General features: G+C 46.2%; 1 protein-coding gene across 1 annotated transcript; it reads right to left on the bottom strand.

Annotated features, from left to right (window-relative positions):
- Positions 1-2,015: 2,015 nt before the first annotated feature.
- Positions 2,016-5,092, bottom strand: LOC123125151 (uncharacterized). The gene is made up of 7 exons (XM_044545679.1): positions 4,768-5,092; positions 3,866-3,938; positions 3,703-3,776; positions 3,533-3,602; positions 3,086-3,249; positions 2,939-3,011; positions 2,016-2,430 (listed from the first exon to the last, which is right to left on the bottom strand). The coding sequence occupies exons 1-7, from the start codon at positions 5,023-5,025 to the stop codon at positions 2,252-2,254; spliced, it is 891 nt and encodes a 296-aa protein (XP_044401614.1). The 5' UTR covers positions 5,026-5,092; the 3' UTR covers positions 2,016-2,251.
- Between the last annotated feature and the right edge of the window lie 12,115 nt (positions 5,093-17,207).

Below are 17,207 nucleotides of genomic sequence, written 5' to 3'. Positions count from 1 at the left end.
GGATAGGGAGCTAGCCTTGCCCTTCTTCCTCCTCTAGCCGAAACAGCTCAAGGAGCACTCTTGTAGCTACTCTATTGACGATAGTCATCATGCGGAGACCCCGTAAAGCAGGACTAGGGGTGTTATCTCCACGGAGAGCCCCGAACCTTTGTAAGACTTGTACGCATTCAAGATCTCGCTCACTCCCGCTTCTAGGACCCGACAACGTACTCCTGTCCCCATCCATGATAAGCCACCCCTGGCATATGTCGCTAGATATCCCCGACAGTAGTACCAAGTAATCATATATTAAACCTAGGCCAATTGCAGCAATAGATAAAGGGAAACACTATCGATCAACCGGCGGATGTTTGTGCAGGCATCGACCTTCTCTCTTGCAACTTGCCCCTTGTTTTAGTTCGCTTGACCGAAACAAATGGTCTGTTGCAGACCGAGCACTCGCGACCAACAACTAAGGACGCGAGCCAACCCGAGCGCCCCTGCTTATAGGTCCTCGTCGCCGAGCGCCACCACCTGTAGGTCGTTGTCGCCGAGCGTGGCAGCCTGTAGGCGCCGCCGCATGTAGGTCGTCGTCACCGAGCGTTGCAGCCTGTAGGTTGTCATCACCGAGCGCCGCCGCGTGTAGGTTGTCATCGTGAGCGCATCCATGCCGGATCTCCACCCCAAACGCCTACCGGCGACCAAATCGATGGATCATCATGATCCGCCATGCCAGCGTGGAGCGTCATCAACCTCATCGCCCTCCTGGCACCACTAGCGCTAGCAGTAGCCGCATCACCACGCCGTACATCTACTCCAAGTTTCTGCAACAACAATGTTGTTGCAGAACTGTGTTTGTGCGCGGTGCGGCCGGAGATGTTGTTGCATTTTTTGCAACAAGTGTATTGTTACCGAAAATTAGATGCAGCGGGACATGTGTTTGCAATTTTTGCAACAAGGGTCTTGTTGCAAAAAAAATAGAGAAGAGGTTTTGCAACAAGGGACTTGTTGCAAGAAATTAAAGAAGATGAGGTTTCGCAACAAAGTTCTTGTTGCAGGAAATTAGAGAAGAGGAGGTTTCGCAACAAGAGTATTGTTGCAGAAAATTAGAGAAGGGGAACTGACGGCTCACGTCACATAATCGAACGACTCACGAGGCGGCAGATCATTTTAAAAGATCCGCCGGCCGACGCGTAGCACGCCCCATAATAATAGAAAAGGTGTATATTTGAAGGAAAATGCTATTGTTCAGCCGGCGGATAACACGCAATGCTTCTGCCGCCCCCTATGTCCAGCACGTGTCCTTATCCTCTTGTCCTTTCCTTATGTATTCTCCATCTCCTTACGCCCGCTCGCAGCCGCGGCTACTCGAGCGCGCACGCCCGAGCTCCGCTCAGGTCACCATCAGCCTAATTGCGCAGCTCCAGACTCCCTTCTCGCCCTTCGTCGTCGTTCTGGTCAGGATGGTTTTGTTATACTTTTCGCAACAATGGCTTTGTTGCAGAAGTCCTCTCGCAACATCATCTATATTGCATAAATTTCTTAATTCACACAGCAAACGACATCATCTTTTCAGTGAAAAAATTTCTGCATCATTATTCATGTTGCAGAACTCCTCCCGCAACAACATTTATGATGCAAAAAAAGGTGAAGATGAAAAATATTAATTCCGCAATACTTCCATTGTTGCCAAAGTTCTCACGCAACATATCTATTTTGCAAAAAATGTTAAAGAAAAAATAAAAAAATTGGCGAAAATAACGCTTCGGTGGTTTTGCAACAAAGAAATTGTTGCAGAGCAAGTTACGCAACATATATCTTGTTGCAAAAACGTTGAAGACAAAATAAAAACAATTCTGGCGAAAATAATGCTCTGGTGGTTTTGCAACAATTGTTGTAGCGCGAGTTGCGCGACATCTACCTTGTTGCAATTCTGGACACACCTCATTTGAGAGATCACACGGCTATTCATGGCTCATCCAATGGTGCAGGAGGCGGCGGGTCTTTTAAAAAGATCAGTCGGTTGACGCGTAGCGTGACCCATATTTAAATCGATAATTTGTGTTCACTCACGTCACAAAATTGTTCACAACCAGAGGAAATCCACAACGCAAAATTGCCCTGATAAAAGTCCACAACATGAAATTACCCTAGTAAGAATCCACAACTCAAACAACTAAAGCAACACGAGCTCTCAGAGGTAAAAGAGCTTAGACAATGTGCAATGATTGCTGGTGGTTCCGGACGTCTGCTAATACCCAACTTTGGGAATTTAACTAGGAATATTTGCGTCATCTTCCTGTTGTTCTTCTTCCGCTGCCTTCTTGTGAAGCTCTGTTATCAGATTGGCAGCTGCAGAGCACCTCGCCCCATCTGGGGTCTGATGAGGACCACCAGTGATGCTCATGTCATAACCAGGGCATGTAAAACGTACATTGGCATGGAACATTCCTGAAATGATATGAAAAGGACTGGTTAATAAGTGCTTGAAACAACATGTGAGAAGATGGTAGGCAATCAAAGAACAGTTATTTGTTATTGCTAGCTTGGAACATATTCAGTTCTCGACAACTAATTACAATACAATGGATAGATCTGATCTCTCATAGAGCCTACAAGGTACGGACAAACATTTGGCAATCATCGATAGAACCATGATGGCGTTAAATAAACCTAACAATACAACATAGCACAAACAAGTGGTTGTCTATTGACATGACCACTTGAAAACTCTTTTTCTTAGGCATGATTAGTGTAGTACACCATGTATGTTGTCATTTCAATTCATGAAACTAAGCGGGAACTATAGGGATTGAATTCAATAGATGCTACATTGAAAATAAGTGGCATAAGACCCATTTGTATGAAACTCTTAATTATTGTTTCTATATGGTCAAAGAACCCAATGCTTGTCCATGTAGAAAATTAAATAGATAAAAGTAAATATATCTATACATACCATCTTCTGGTGAAGGTAATACTGTGTATCTTGGGGCTATACACTTGATGTCATAACAGATCTCATTGAGCTCCTGCATTGATAAGTGTCAACGATACATGTGGAATTTAACATCCTTATGCAGCATTTCAGCTCGAGGTTTCTTACCTGGCACTTGTTGTGGAGGAGCACCTCCTTCAGTGTCTTCCTCTTATTTCTCCTAGTTTTGTCACCATCTCCACAACAAGATGGATTGCCAACTTCCATCATATTTGAGCTGGTTGCCTTATACTTTTCCATTATTGCCAGCACTTTAGCTGTCATTTTCCCTTCTGCGCAATTTTTAAACATGATGGGTAATGAAAATGTAGAATAAATATGGAAATAAATTCTTTCCAAAAAAACTCACACTTCCGACAGACGTATGTATGTCAGAAAGTGTGGCGGGCGATTTGTCCACAATGAAAAAGTGTGGTACACCACTATTTAACACAATACTTTGGGAAAGGTATGCCTCCCAGCAAAACACACCCACAATGTTTGCCACAAAGCTATAAAAATCCTACATGTGGGTATCACTTCGACTATGTTTAGATGTGAAGAATGGTAGAATACCAGTAAGGATAATCTGAATGTCCATATCACATTCAGCACTTCGATCTTGAAGTATGTGTTCCTTATGAAGCTGAAACGAAAAAGGAATGAGTTCACATCAGATTCTCAAATAGAACAAAACACAAGAAAAATAAGCATTGTTTTTTCCTGAAACAGAAGAGAAGACATACAATATTATCCCGCGTTTTCCTAATTGGTTGCAGTAAATCATTCGTCAGATCATTGTTGTTCCCAGTGACGTCGCCTTCAAAGAAATTTTGAAATTACATAAGTTAATAACTTGGAGGATCAATAACCAATAGTAGGAAAGACACGATGTGTTTAGATCCCAACCCGACTTCTTAGGCACTTCCATGATTTTGCTTTCCAAACCAGCATCCTTCAGTACAGCATCAATAGATGTTGCCTGATACAACAATCAATTATTCAAGTTGAATCAGAGTAAATGAATCATATAAATAACTTGTCACATCACCTACTGGTCATACGGAACTATTAGCCAAGACTTTCCAAAACAAGTTAAAGTGGCTATTTGGTCGCCAGACCATAGTTCATAGCTAGATGAAACCAACGGATAACTTTTAACAACTAAAGAACATAATAGTTGAACATTTCATTTGTACATTCTTATGGTTGCATCATTTAAGAAATGGTTTGAGCAAGCTGGGTTCTCAGAGTTTTATAAGTATATGAATAAGTATAGTTTTTCTTTGCAGGGAATGAACAAGTACAGTTTGACACAGCAAAACAAAAAGTACTGCATGCTGTAGTTGAAAAGACGAGCACACGAACTAAGGAACGGGCTTGCTGTGGTTGTCTACCGTATCCCTAGACGCGGCTGCTGTACCGACGCCGAGACATACGTTGATGTGCGCCCATGCGACTCATCGCCTCGGGCCATCCTCCGACGTGTTGCGCCTTCTCCACAGCAGAACGAGAGGCAAGACCAGGCCGCCACCACCATCTCCATCGCTTAGCTAACATTTTATTTATTTTTCTTTTGAGGCAAGATCAAGCGCGGCGCACACATAGACAAGGCAAGAGCGCATGTTCTGGGTTGGGCCTCCAACATGAGCATCTAAGCTCACTACTACACAATTAAGGCAACCCACCATCTTTAATCCCCTAAACTATTACATCTTGTTTCTAAAGAAGAAGAAACTATCACATCTGGCACGCATCCCCCTAACCTTCTATTTAGAGAAATTTGAAGTTGGTACCAAATTGATAAGCACCTTTGGCACGGTGTTCGGACGCCAAATGGACTGCACCGCCTCCGGCGAGGCAATGGTGACGCGGCTCGCGCCGGATCCATGCGCCACTTCGGCGGACGCAATGGATTCCGGCTGGATGGAGTCCGCGCGCTGTCTGTCGTACTCCTCTCGTGAGCGGCGGAGCGCAACACGGACGACCATCTCCTCGTTGGTCTCGCGTGGGACGAGCTCCCGGCAGTCAACAAGGGAGGTGTAAGACTCGGATCCATTGCCCGCCATGTCGGAGAAGGGCAGAGATCGCCGGAAGTAAGCTTTCGGGCGGAGGGAAGTGGAGGGGGGAGGCGAGTGGAGTGCGGCTAGGGTTTCATCTGGAGTGTGCAGATGGGGATGAATATATGTGGGATCGGGTGGGCCACAGTGGGCTAGATTGTACACGGCGGGCGAGTCTTGATGCAGCGGGTGGGCCATAGTGGACGTATTTGGGCCGAATACGAGGGGTCCGGTTGGGTGACAATTTTGCATCCGGACAATGACTGGGCAGGCCCTCCAGAAGTTTGGCACAGATATAAGGTGTCCGGTTGTAGAAGCTCTAAGGGTCGACATAACTATCATCTCCTAGGAAGTAATGTACCATCATTGCCCTTCCAAAGGTTATTATGGACTTTATACTGTCATAGACGAATTTGGAAAGTTAAAGTTTTGCTTTTGTGAATTAGGACAGTTGATATTAGAATAACTATTTTCCTACCCTAGAAAATTACATGTGTTCTGATTGACGTCATCTTTAATTTTCAGTTAAATTTCTGTTTGAACTATGCATGTCATGAATGTAACAAATACAAACGCACCAACCTTTTGTTAAAGAAATTGCTGGATGTTTTAACCTTTAGCTAAACTTCTAGAGTTGTCAATTGAATCAATGCAAGTAATATGATAAATGTAGCAAAATTGATGTTTTTTTTTCTTGATAAAAACAACTCAAAACTCAATTGTGGAATTTCAGATAATCCAACAAAGTAACACATTCATTCTAGTGTTTCGCACCTTTGTATTTAGAAAATAATGACGGTTAGCGTTTGGTGTTCCTCTGCCCAACGAAACACGATGCATTGTTACTACTAGCAAAAGGACCCATGTGTTGCGGTGGGAGAAAAAAAATCATTATCTTCAATGGCCATGATCATATTTTGCTGCATCACCCAGATACACTGTCACTCTCAATTTTGTGAAATCATGATTAATTTTTGAAATCATGAACAGTTCTTTAAACTCATGCACTTATTTAAAATCATGACCATTTTTAAATTCGTGAACACTTATACAAATTTTTGAACATTTTCTAAAATGTAGAAAATTTTCAAATTCTTGAACATTTTATACAATTTTCAAACTTTTTTAACAATTTTGTATAGAAATTGCTGGAACAAATTTTGAAATTCATGAATTTTTTTTTGATTTAATTAACATTTTTTGAAATGCATGATAATTTTTTGAATTAGCGAAGATTTTATAAATGAATAAACTATTTTGTAAGTCAAGAACAGTTTTTTGAACTTTTAGGATACTTTTTCATTCATGACATCTTTTGAATTTGCGATTTTTTTTCAATTTCATTAACATTTTTCAATACACAAATTGTGTAAAAAGTCGTGAAATTTTTTTAATTTCCTGAACTTTTTTTTCAAAAAATTTAACATTTTTTGAATAAGGAAGTACTTTTAAAAAATTGCGAATATTTTTTGAATCCACAAACATTTTATTTTTTAAGACTCATTTTTTAATTTTCGAAACTTTTTGGAAATGCTAAATTATATGAAGTAGAAAAAACAAAAATGGAAAAGAAAAAGGGGGAAATAGGCTGCCCGGACATGAGCCGACCCAAACAGCCGTGTTGCATGTTCTCCTAGCATGCAGAGCGCAATATAGGAGGTACCTACATTATGGGCCGGCCCAGGCGAGGAATTCCCCTGTGTAAAATATTTTTTATCACTTATACGTGGCATTGGTGCATAATATTTTGCAAATTTGGTGACAATTTTGATGACGTACCGCCAGAAGCAATAGCCCTTTTATTATTAGGTAGAGATAGAGAGGTAGAGATAGAGATAGAGAAGTGTTTTTGTTAGTGTTATTATAGTCCTTGAGGACATCGTTTCTAGAGTTTGCTCCAGTTGAAGGGACGAGTGACGCTGGCGGCGCATGGCCTGGTGGCGCAACTGCCGATGAAAATTGCGCCGACTACGGTCATGGCAGACGATGTGTCGTTTCCTTGTTGAGGCATCGTCGTTGCAGTTTGCGTCATCATGCTCGGGATGCTCTATGGGGAATCCTAGATCTCATTGGGATCGAGCGATGGTTGTGCTTTTACGTCATAGTCCTTCTTGAGGACATCGTTTCTGGAGTTTGCTCCAGCTGAAGGGAGCAACGACGCTGACGGCGCACGGCCTGGTGGTGCGACGACTGCCGATGAAAATCGCGCCGACTATGGTCTCCGATGTCATTTCCGTGTTGAGGCATCATCGTTGTAGTGTGTGTCATCATGCTCGGGATGCTCCGAGGGAAACCCTAGATCTGGGTCTCCCGGATCGGACGATGACGGGCCTTCAATGTTGTTCTCCCTCCTGTGGGAATCGTTGTGGAGCAAGTGCTGGTTGGAGGGGAGTAGAGGAGGAGCGGTGTTACATCTACCACAAGGTTGACGGCGAATCTCGGTGGCATGATGCCATGGAGTTTCGGCGATGGGCACATGTGGATGGATACGTGTAGGATGGTAGTGTTGTCTGGCGCCGTGGTCGCGTCGACGGCAGGCCTGGCATGGTCGATGCGTCACTGTGTGCTCTAGAGATGGATCAGTGGAAGACAGCGGCGGCGGCCTCTGCGAGTGCGCCGGACCGGTGTGTGCCCCAGCAACGCGGCTTGGTTGGGGCCTCTCGGTGTAGATGTTAGGCTTTGATGTGATGTATGTTTGGTATTAGGCTCGGACTATCGGCACCCCTTCATAAAGTGGATAGAAGCAGCGACAGATGTTTGCCAAAATGGTGGCTTTAGACTACCTGATGTCCTACTTTGCAAGGTCTTTGTGAATAGTTAATAAAATGGTTGCATGCATCGCCTAATGCAGAGGCAGGCGGTCATCCTCTTTTCTAAATAAAAAGCTAATGAAAAAAAAAAACACTGCTTAGATGATAGATTACACCCGGTTTGGAAATTTTAGTTAGTTATCCTTAGTTTGTTTTTTGGGATGTGTCTGGATTAATATTTTTAGTTAGTTATATCATTTGCTTTTTAGATACACCTGGCTGAAATGTGTGTGCAACAATGAGCTAAAAACTGCAGGATTAGGATTGGCAAAGCGTCAGATGAGAGGGAAAGCAATCCAAGCCGAGTCCCTGCGCTCGGGATGTGTGCTCATGCACGCAAGAAAGCTGGTACTATTGTTAATCCTGTATTGGCAAAGCGTCAGGTATGCTAAAAGCCGGTTGAACCTTCATCGAAAAAATTCATGCAGGAAATTGTGTGCACGTGTGCGGTAAGCAGTGGAGCACTCATGAAGTAGAAGCGGCGTTGAATTTTTATGTATTAGGTTTCTTGAAGAAGCTATTGCAAATGAAGAAAAACATATGCATGTTTTTTTAACAGAGATAGGGCATAAACAGCATTCTGGTCAGGCGCATCCAACACAGAGTGCCTCGCAATGTTCTGATAGTTTTGCAACACCGTCAAAGAAAAGGGCAGCTGGACGCCCTAGCACAAGTCGCGACAAAGCGGCTGTTCGGCAGCTCTCCAACTCCATATAATATGGGAGCGGATGGAGCGCCAGTTTTTTTTCTTTTAAAGATCCAGTTACCTGGCTTTTTATTGATTTAGCAGAAGAGAGAGTTACAAAAATTGCTACTAATCCAAGGAGATTAGCAACGGAATACATAAAGGTTTCGGAGGCATAACTGGCAGAGACTATTGCGCACCGCAATCCCTCCATACTGCTGCCCTGGCCCAAATCTGCTGTGACGTGGGGCAGTCCCACAGAAGGTGTGTCGAGCTCTCAAAGTTTCGGAGGCATAACTGGCAGAAGTAGCCATTTTTTCATCCCCGCCGCTGTAGCCGATCATTGTACTAGAGCCGGTCGTGGTGCAACAGCCACATGAAGAATTTGATTTTCCCCGGCGACCATACCTTCCAGATGAGCTGTTGTAGTGCACCTCTGGGCTGCTCAGCGAACTGAGCGTCGTAGGCTGATTTGGCACTGTACTGGCCTCCCGATCGCCAGGAGATCTCGTCCTCCGCCTCTTCTTGGAGGTGATGTTGGCCTCGCGGATGCTGCGGCGCAGCAAGACGAGCTGCAAGATGATCTCCATTGTGCTGCCCCTCCGGAGATCGAGGATCCATCTGTCAGCCTGGAGTGCTTCAGCCACCGATCGGTTCTTTCTGGATGAGTTGGCGAACAGCGTTGGGAACCGAAGCTTGAGCGGCTGGTCGCCGAGCCAGGTGCAGTTCCAGAACATGGCCTTCCTTCCATTTCCTATGGCGACTCTAGTTTCAGCGGCAAACAGCTCTCTATCCTTGTCATCGCACGGCGAGCCCGTGCCAACCCACGGCTTGTCCGGATGCTTCCATGCGAGCCAGAGCCACCAAAGACGGAGTGCGCGCGCAAAACGCTCCATGTCTGGTATGCCTAGCCCACCGCGATCCACCGGCGAGGTTACAAGTTTCCATTTTACCTTGCACATCCCGCCGGAGATTTCCTCGTCCTGGGCCCAGAGAAACCGGCGTCTCGCTTTATCCACCTCTTTGTGGAATTTGTTCGGGGCGCTCAGAACGGCGAGGGCGAAGGCCGGCAGTGCAGAGAGCGCGCACCGCACCAGCACTCGTCGGCCCGCAATCGGCATAAGCCGGCCCTTCCACCCTGCCAGTCTTGCGCGGATGCGGTCAATGAGGTACTGCAGGTGGACTAGTCTAGTCCTACTGATGCATACTGGAAAGCCTAAGTATCTAACGGGAAAACTGATGATGGAGCCGCCGAAACCCTCCAGCACCTAGGCGAGGTCTACGTCTTCGCAACTGATCAGAGCAGCAAAAGATTTCAGCGGGTTCATGCACAGCCCGGATGCCTCGGCAAAGTTACTGAGGAGTTGCATGAGGAAGTCGATTTCTTGCCGCACTGGGTTTGCAAAGATCACTGCATCATCGGCGTAAAGGGTTGCTCGCAGCCTCACTATTCTTTCCGGCAGCGGCTAGAGCGCGCCATCTCTTGTAGCCGCTTCCAGTAGCCTGTGCAATGGGTCGATGGCAAGGATGAACAGAATTGGGGACAGAGGGTCGCCCTGCCTGAGTCCACACTGATGCAGAATGCTTGGCCTAGGGTCTCCATTGAGCATGCAAGAGGACGTTGCAGACGAGAGGAGGAGCGCGATCCAGTCTCGCCATCTAGAGGGAAAGCCCATTTGCTGCATGAGCTCCAGGAGGTACTCCCAGGATATGGTGTCAAAAGCGTTGGCAATGTCTAACTTGAGCAGCAGCATAGGTTGTCTCTTTTTCTGAAACTTTCTGACGCAGTTTTGGACGTAGAGAAAACTGTCATGGATTCTTTTTTTCTTTTGGAACGCGCTCTGTGCTGGAGAGATCAGTTGATCCAATACACTTGCGAGCGTGATGGACAGCACCTTTGTGATCAACTTAGCCACTGAATGTATCAGACTGATGGGCCTGAAATCTCCCATTTGAATTGCTCCATCCTTCTTGGGCAGCAACACGATGAGGGCTCGGTTCAGTGCACCAAAATCTCCACCAGCCAGCTGATAGAACCTTTCAAACACGGCCATTACATCCACCTTGATAGTTTGCCAGCATGCCCTGAAGAAAGCGCCGTTGAAACCATCGGGGCCTGGCGCCTTCTCGGTCGGGGATGCACAAATTGCTGCCCAAACTTCTGCATTAGAGAAGGGGTTGTCGAGTCCGCCCCTAGCTTGCAGTCTTGGTAGCTCAAGTGCCTCCCAGTTGATCGTGCGAGCCCAGTTTCTTTTCTGCCCCTGCAAGGAGGAGAAGTGCTCGTGCACAATGGCCGCCTTGTCGGCGTGGCTAGTCTTGAGGCCGCCTGCCGATTTCCAAACGGAGCGCCAATTTTACAACTCCAGGAAAATGCGCTACAGGCGGCTCCGCTCCGGCCGCTCCAGGAGCAGAGCTGCGGAGCGGAGGGCTGCCGAACACGGCCAAAGCACCACATGAGCAACCAGTTAAGAGGTCTAGGTTCTGTTCTATCTGCAGAGGTCAAGGTCATAAGAGCACCACTTATCCGCAACGAGGAGATCTTCCAAAGGCACCGAGGAAGTCGCCTCGATGCTCTAGATGCAGCTTACGAGGTCAGGAAGAGCACTTGCACCAACCCGCCCCAAGCAGACTTTCAAGAATGATTTTTTTGACTATGTAACTTTCAAGAATGATTTTGGAATTGCTTCTCTTTGAAAGTTCAGTTTGCTACCTGAACAAAATCCACGTTTATCGAGTTTGCACTATAATGAAGAGAATGATTTGTTTTCCATGTTGTGACACCGTTCTCAAGTCCTTGGTTATATCATGTAATACACTGAAATTATGGTGTTGCTGTGAGCAAGTGACGTTTAGTTTAACTTTTTCTGTTCGGAAATCTTCCGGGCCTTGTTTTATAATCATATTGACATCAGTTTCTTATGATCCCAGTAATACACTAAAATTGTGGTGCTGTGAGAAGGTGTTTCCTAGTTTAACAATTTTGGTTTGTAAACCTTCCACTCCTTGTTTGTGAATCAGATTGTCGTCGGTGTCTTCTGAATCTTGTGTTGTGCAGTCACACAGGAACATGACGAATGAGTCAATCCCATGTACTTCCCCGTGACTCCTTCCCTTTAAACTGTTCGGCCCCTGCTGTGCTGATTCACCTACATGAGCTGCTGCTATTTACGCCCTCCGTCCCATAATATAAAAACGTTTTTGACACTAATGTAGTGTTAAAATGCTCTTATATTATAGGATGAAGGGAATAGTATTTACGGGCAATACGGGGTATTGAACAGGGTGCGATGCTGAAATACGGCAGCGGACTGCCTGCATGGCGCTCATCAAGACAACGGCAGGCGGCACAGATTTCGGCCTCCATGGTGCGCGGCCACCAAATGGCATCTTGGCAATGGAATTCCAGTTGAAGTCAAATAGCATGTGCAGGAGGTTTTAATTATGCCTTTTACTATGGACGGTCAGGATTAAAAGTTTATATTGCCTAAACTAAGAGGGTGGTGCACTTTAAAAGAGCTCTAGGTGACGGGAAATACAAGTGACCCCTAGTAGAGAGGCCTCTTCAGTTTCCAATTTCCTCTTTGTGGGTGACTCTTTAATGCTTATGCGAGCCAATGTCATGAATGCAGAGGCATTGAAATCAGTTCTGGATTCTTATTGTGTCGCCTCAGGGCAAATGGCGAGTGTCAAAAAATCTAGCATATTTTTTAGCCCCAATACGAAATTGGAAGACAAGGCGTAAATTTGTACTGTTTTGAATATTATGATTGAAGCCCTCATTGACAAATTTGGGTTTGCCTGCCAATGTGGGTATGGAAAAAAGCGTTTTTTTAGTTCTTAATTGATCGAATTATTATGAAAATTAGTGGATGGAAAGAAAATTTCTTATCTGCTAGAGGGAAGAAATTTTTTCTCAAATCTGTTGTACAAGCTATTCCCACCTATACCTTGTCCGTCTTTAAAATTCCTAAATTTTATTGCAAAGGAATTATTGACGCGGTGTCGTAATTTTGATGGGGTGACGAAGACAACCAGAAAAGGATGCATTGTATGGCATGGTGGAATATGTGCGTTCCAAAAGACTAAGGCGGTATGAGCTTTAGAGATATACACTGTTTTAATCTGGCATTGTTAGCTAAACAAGCTTGGCATCTTCTTGATAACCCTAATTATTTATGTGCCATAATGTTGAGAGACAATTATTTCCTCGAGGGTGATTTGATGAACGTAAGTTTATAAAAGGACTCCTCTTTTACTTGGCAAATCATTATGGCGGGAGTAAACTCTCTTAGAGATGGTTCTATATGGCAAGTTGGAAATTGACAAAATATTGAATCTAGAGAGATGCTGGGATTCCAAATTGTGCGGATAGGAAAATTATTACTCCTAAACGAGGCATCTTCTGTCAAAGGTTTCTGATTTTATTGATCCAATCAAGAATTTTTGGGAAGAAGATTTGGTGAGACAAATGATGTGGCCAATTGATGCTCAACGAGTCCTTGCGATTCCCCTTCCTATGCATAATATGTCGGATTTCATTGCTTGGAGCTATACCAAAAATGGTTTGCTCACTGTTCGATCAGCTTATTTGAAGGAATGGAAGCAACAACACGATAGGAAATTGCAATACACAAATGGTACAGGTACAAGCAAGGTCAATCCTATTTGGGATAAGATCTGAAAATTAGCTTGTCCGGCAAAGGTAAAAATCTTTATTTGGCGTACCTTACATGGAATACTCATGCGCCGTGTTACGCTTGCCAATAGACACATGCAAGTTTTGCCCATTTGCCCATTATGCTTGAATGGGCCAGAGGACAAAAAACACGTGTTGTTTCTGTGTCAGAAGGCAAAAAAGGTGTGGGATAAGTTGGGGATGTATGAGGCGATTAAGAAAACATGTGTTATTGATCATGCGGGAGAGACGGTACTTGAATTATTACTCCTTATGTCAGATCAAGAACTATCTACTTTGGCCCTCCAGAATGCAAGTGAATTGATTGTTATAACCATTTGATATTTATGGTGGGATAGATGTAAGTTGATTCATGAGGGGAAGTTTGAAAGAGAAGTATCAAACCTTGATTGGGATTCGCGCTATAACGGCAAACTATGTAAATGCCCACTCCCCTAGTGCAACTAGGAGAAATAGAGGATGGAGCAGACCTCCTATGGGGATTGTTAAGTTGAATATGGATGCTTTCTTTGATCATGATCTGCTTAAGGGCACAACCCGTGTTGTACTCAAGGATGACAAAGGAAAATTCATTGTTGACGAAAACTGGAAGATTGATTGGTGTGCTGATGTACTCACAGTGGAAGCGTTGGCACTTAGGTTTGGCTTAGTGCTAGCACAAGAGCCGAACTGCAACCGGCTTGTTATTAACTCGAATAACATGGAAGTCATTGACACAGTGAAGAACGAGGACATTCTGCGGGAGTGGTGGCGGCAGTTTTTGATGATTGCTATTTATGGCTTGTGATTTTTCCCTTACTAGTTTTAAACACTGTAACAGGAAAGCGAACAAAGCAGTTCATGAACATGCAAGATTAACGAAATGTTCCTGACAAGGGATTGGTTTGAGGAGCCTATAGAATATATTGTATCTCTTCTTATAGACGATGTAACCATTATTTCTATTTAATAAAGTTGCTGTTGTTTTTCAAGAAACAATTGAACCAGGTTTCTATCTCCCCTGAACTAGTATTGTCCACCGGTTCAACCGATGTACACCGTTTATTTTCTTTCCGGTTGGTCGTACCTCTAGCGGCCTCTAGACAGTCCAAGACAGCGTGAGTGTCGGCGTGGTGGGGGTCGTCGGAGGCCGAGCCACTGAGCCGCAGCAGCGCTGCAGCCAAGCTCGACCATCCGTGCATTTGCCTAAAATTGTTTTCAAGGTGGTCAGCTTGTATTTGTGAGTGGTGATCTGGGGCACGGCGTGGCGGCGTGTGGGCTGAAGCGGACGGGGAAGAGCAGCAGGAAGCAAGTTTATTGATGGACTGGTCGGTTTGATCAGGTACGGATACGTTACAATAAATTCGAGACGCTCCGTCAATCTACCAAGGATCAAGCAATCACACAAGCACGACACCGAGATTTGTTAACGAGGTTTACTAATATGGCTACACCCCGGGGCATGACTACGGGCGCTCCTCCCCATGACACCGTCACAATACCGCACCCCGCCCGCCCGGGCACCGGCACACGCCGCCGGCTCTCCCGCGTGCCTGTGCTATTATGTTGGCATATGTTACATCGTGTGTCTAGCCTCGCTATATATGAGAGGCCTAGGATACAAGTGTCCTACTAGGACACGACTCCATATTCTATCTAAACACAATACAGCTACAAGTCCAACTGTAACCTATCTTGTACATAATATTCGACACAACTCTAACAAACTCCACCTTGGCGAATATTCTCCACCACCTTGAATTCGTCAATGCGTCAAACTTCCATGCACATTGGACTTGAGATTATCTCATGAGTACCGCTGCTACTCCAAAGACTCCATGTGACTCCACCTGCAGCTTGTAGTCCCTTCTTTTCTTGACACAGTCAACACTCGAGCAAAAACAAGTTTCACATTACTCTAGTTTGCGCTCCCAACTTACAGAGTATCAGTCCAACCCAATCACACACTGATCACTGACCTGCGTGAAAGTGAACAACTCACATATTGGGTGTCACACATAAGAGTTACCTGAACTCAACATCACCGCTTCTTTCTTGACCGCCTGTCTGAAACTTGAAGGAATTTCACCGTTGCTTTGTAGTCATCCCGAGTCAAATTCGCAGTTGTCTCACCACATGTATGACCACCAGAGCCCTGGCCCGTCTCCATGTCCCATGCGTACCGCACGCCTCGCCGCTACTACCGCGTCGAGCCTCTGCTGTCCCGGTCGAGTCTCAAGGGTCGCGAACCCACACCACTCAACCCCCACTGGAGAGTACCATCGATCATCACCGACCGATGACGAGTTTCACACTTCCATCAGACCTCTGAGCTCCAGTATGAATTGCGTGTCACTCGCTTTTCCCCTTGCTGAATAGGCTTCGATTCCCTGGATCCTTACACCGTAGCACCTCAATCCAGGACAGAGTGAAGTCGTCCATCAGACTCCAGCTCCACCTTCAACATGACTCCATGGTGGTTGTACGTGCCACCCTCTCGCGCCCTGTCGACTTCAAGCTATCCTGTGCGCACCATCTTGAATCAACCCCGCGCCATAGTCTGTCGAAGCCGCACAAGCCCTTAGTCCTGCGCCACGTGTTTCCATGCCCCAGAAGTCGGCCACCATTAGCATCACGCTCCTATGTCGTCGTTGCTGGAATCACCACCGTCTTCTGCTTTGACCAACATCCCTGTCGATCCATCAGACTGTCCAGTCCGACCCAGCGGAACTTATCCGACTGCAATCATGCTCCACCCTGCATCGTGTTCGCCCGCACATCTGTGCACTGCCTTGACGCCCTATGTATGCATGATCCATGCCGAGTTACTCCCTGCTCCTTCAAACCTTATGCATCCATCGTCGGCCTCGGTTTCCTTGCCCCAGGCTGAACAACATCACTATCATGCCACCATCTTTAACCAGTGTACCAAGCAAAGAACTCAAAAGTAGTCCCTGGAAATCCTCTTGTGTCCACCACGTGACTCTCCTGACTATTTTTCTTGTTCCTTTTTCTTTAAATCACACACGAGATCAGCCTATCTGTGACAAAATAACCAGCGACTTCCATGTCCAATACTCTATGCAATTCTTTGCAAACCGAGCCCTTTTGTCCAAAAAAATCCGGTGCTTCACACGGAATCATCATCAATCTCAGCCTGCACCACGCACGCGCCATCCTGCCGTCTAGGCCACGCCTGATACGGCCCGCTCGGCCAGCCTCGCCTCGGCCAGCCCATCGCAGCCAATCGGATTTCCAGCCAATCACCCAAGCACCACGTGGGCCTTGCAGCTTCCGTACTGGATAAGGACACACAGGTCTTCCCTTACCGCCGCCCCCACACGCACGCGCCTTGGACCTGCTGCCCGCGAGGCGCACCTCTGCGTACACGCCGCCGCCGCTGAACCGTATCCAATCTAGCGTTGATCGCGTCCCGTCGGCTTGCTCGAGTACACCACCTGGACCGATGCCCGTTTCGCTGGACCACGTTGCCGGCTTTGCTTCGATCAAGCGAATCGATCTCGTCGATGCCAACTGCCGCTGTTCGCTGCCCGTCGCATCTCGCCGAGACGGCCTCGAGTCGCTGTACACCGCTGATGACGCCGCCTGCTGCCTCTGATTGCTTATACGAATAGAACTCCCGCCGCTATCATCGATCTTCTCCTGTCGCAGGTTCCGACCGCCGATCGATTCGACGAATTCTGCTCCACCTCTAAATCAACATCACAGCCTCAAATCGAACCTTGCTCATGATACCACTTGTTAGAATAAATCCGAGGCGCTCCGTCAATCTACCGAGGACCAAGCAATCACACAAGCACGACACCGAGATTTGTTAACGAGGTTCACCGATATGGCTACATCCCCGGGGCATGACTACGGGCGCTCCTCCCCATGACACCGTCACAATACCGCACCCCGGCCGCCCGGGCGCCGGCACACGCCACCGGCTCCCCCGCTTGCCTGTGCTATTATGTTGGCATAGGTTACATCGTGTGTCTAGCCTCGCTATATATGAGAG

Source organism: Triticum aestivum, chromosome 5D (assembly GCF_018294505.1).
Source record: "Triticum aestivum cultivar Chinese Spring chromosome 5D, IWGSC CS RefSeq v2.1, whole genome shotgun sequence".
In the NCBI taxonomy this organism is placed as follows: Eukaryota; Viridiplantae; Streptophyta; class Magnoliopsida; order Poales; family Poaceae; genus Triticum; species Triticum aestivum.
The sequence above is the reverse complement of the archived record's forward strand: the minus strand, read 5'-3'. Positions and strand labels throughout refer to the sequence as shown.

Bases quoted from the DNA above. Each gene is read 5' to 3' on its own strand.
- LOC123125151 (XM_044545679.1), bottom strand. From the start codon at position 5,025: ATGGCGGGCAATGGATCCGAGTCTTACACCTCCCTTGTTGACTGCCGG. The intron at 3,777-3,865 runs GTTGGGATCTAA...ATTTCTTTGAAG, and splicing joins GGAAGTGCCTAAGAAGTCGG to GCGACGTCACTGGGAACAAC. The intron at 3,012-3,085 runs GTAAGAAACCTC...TTATCAATGCAG, and splicing joins TCCTCCACAACAAGTGCCAG to GAGCTCAATGAGATCTGTTA.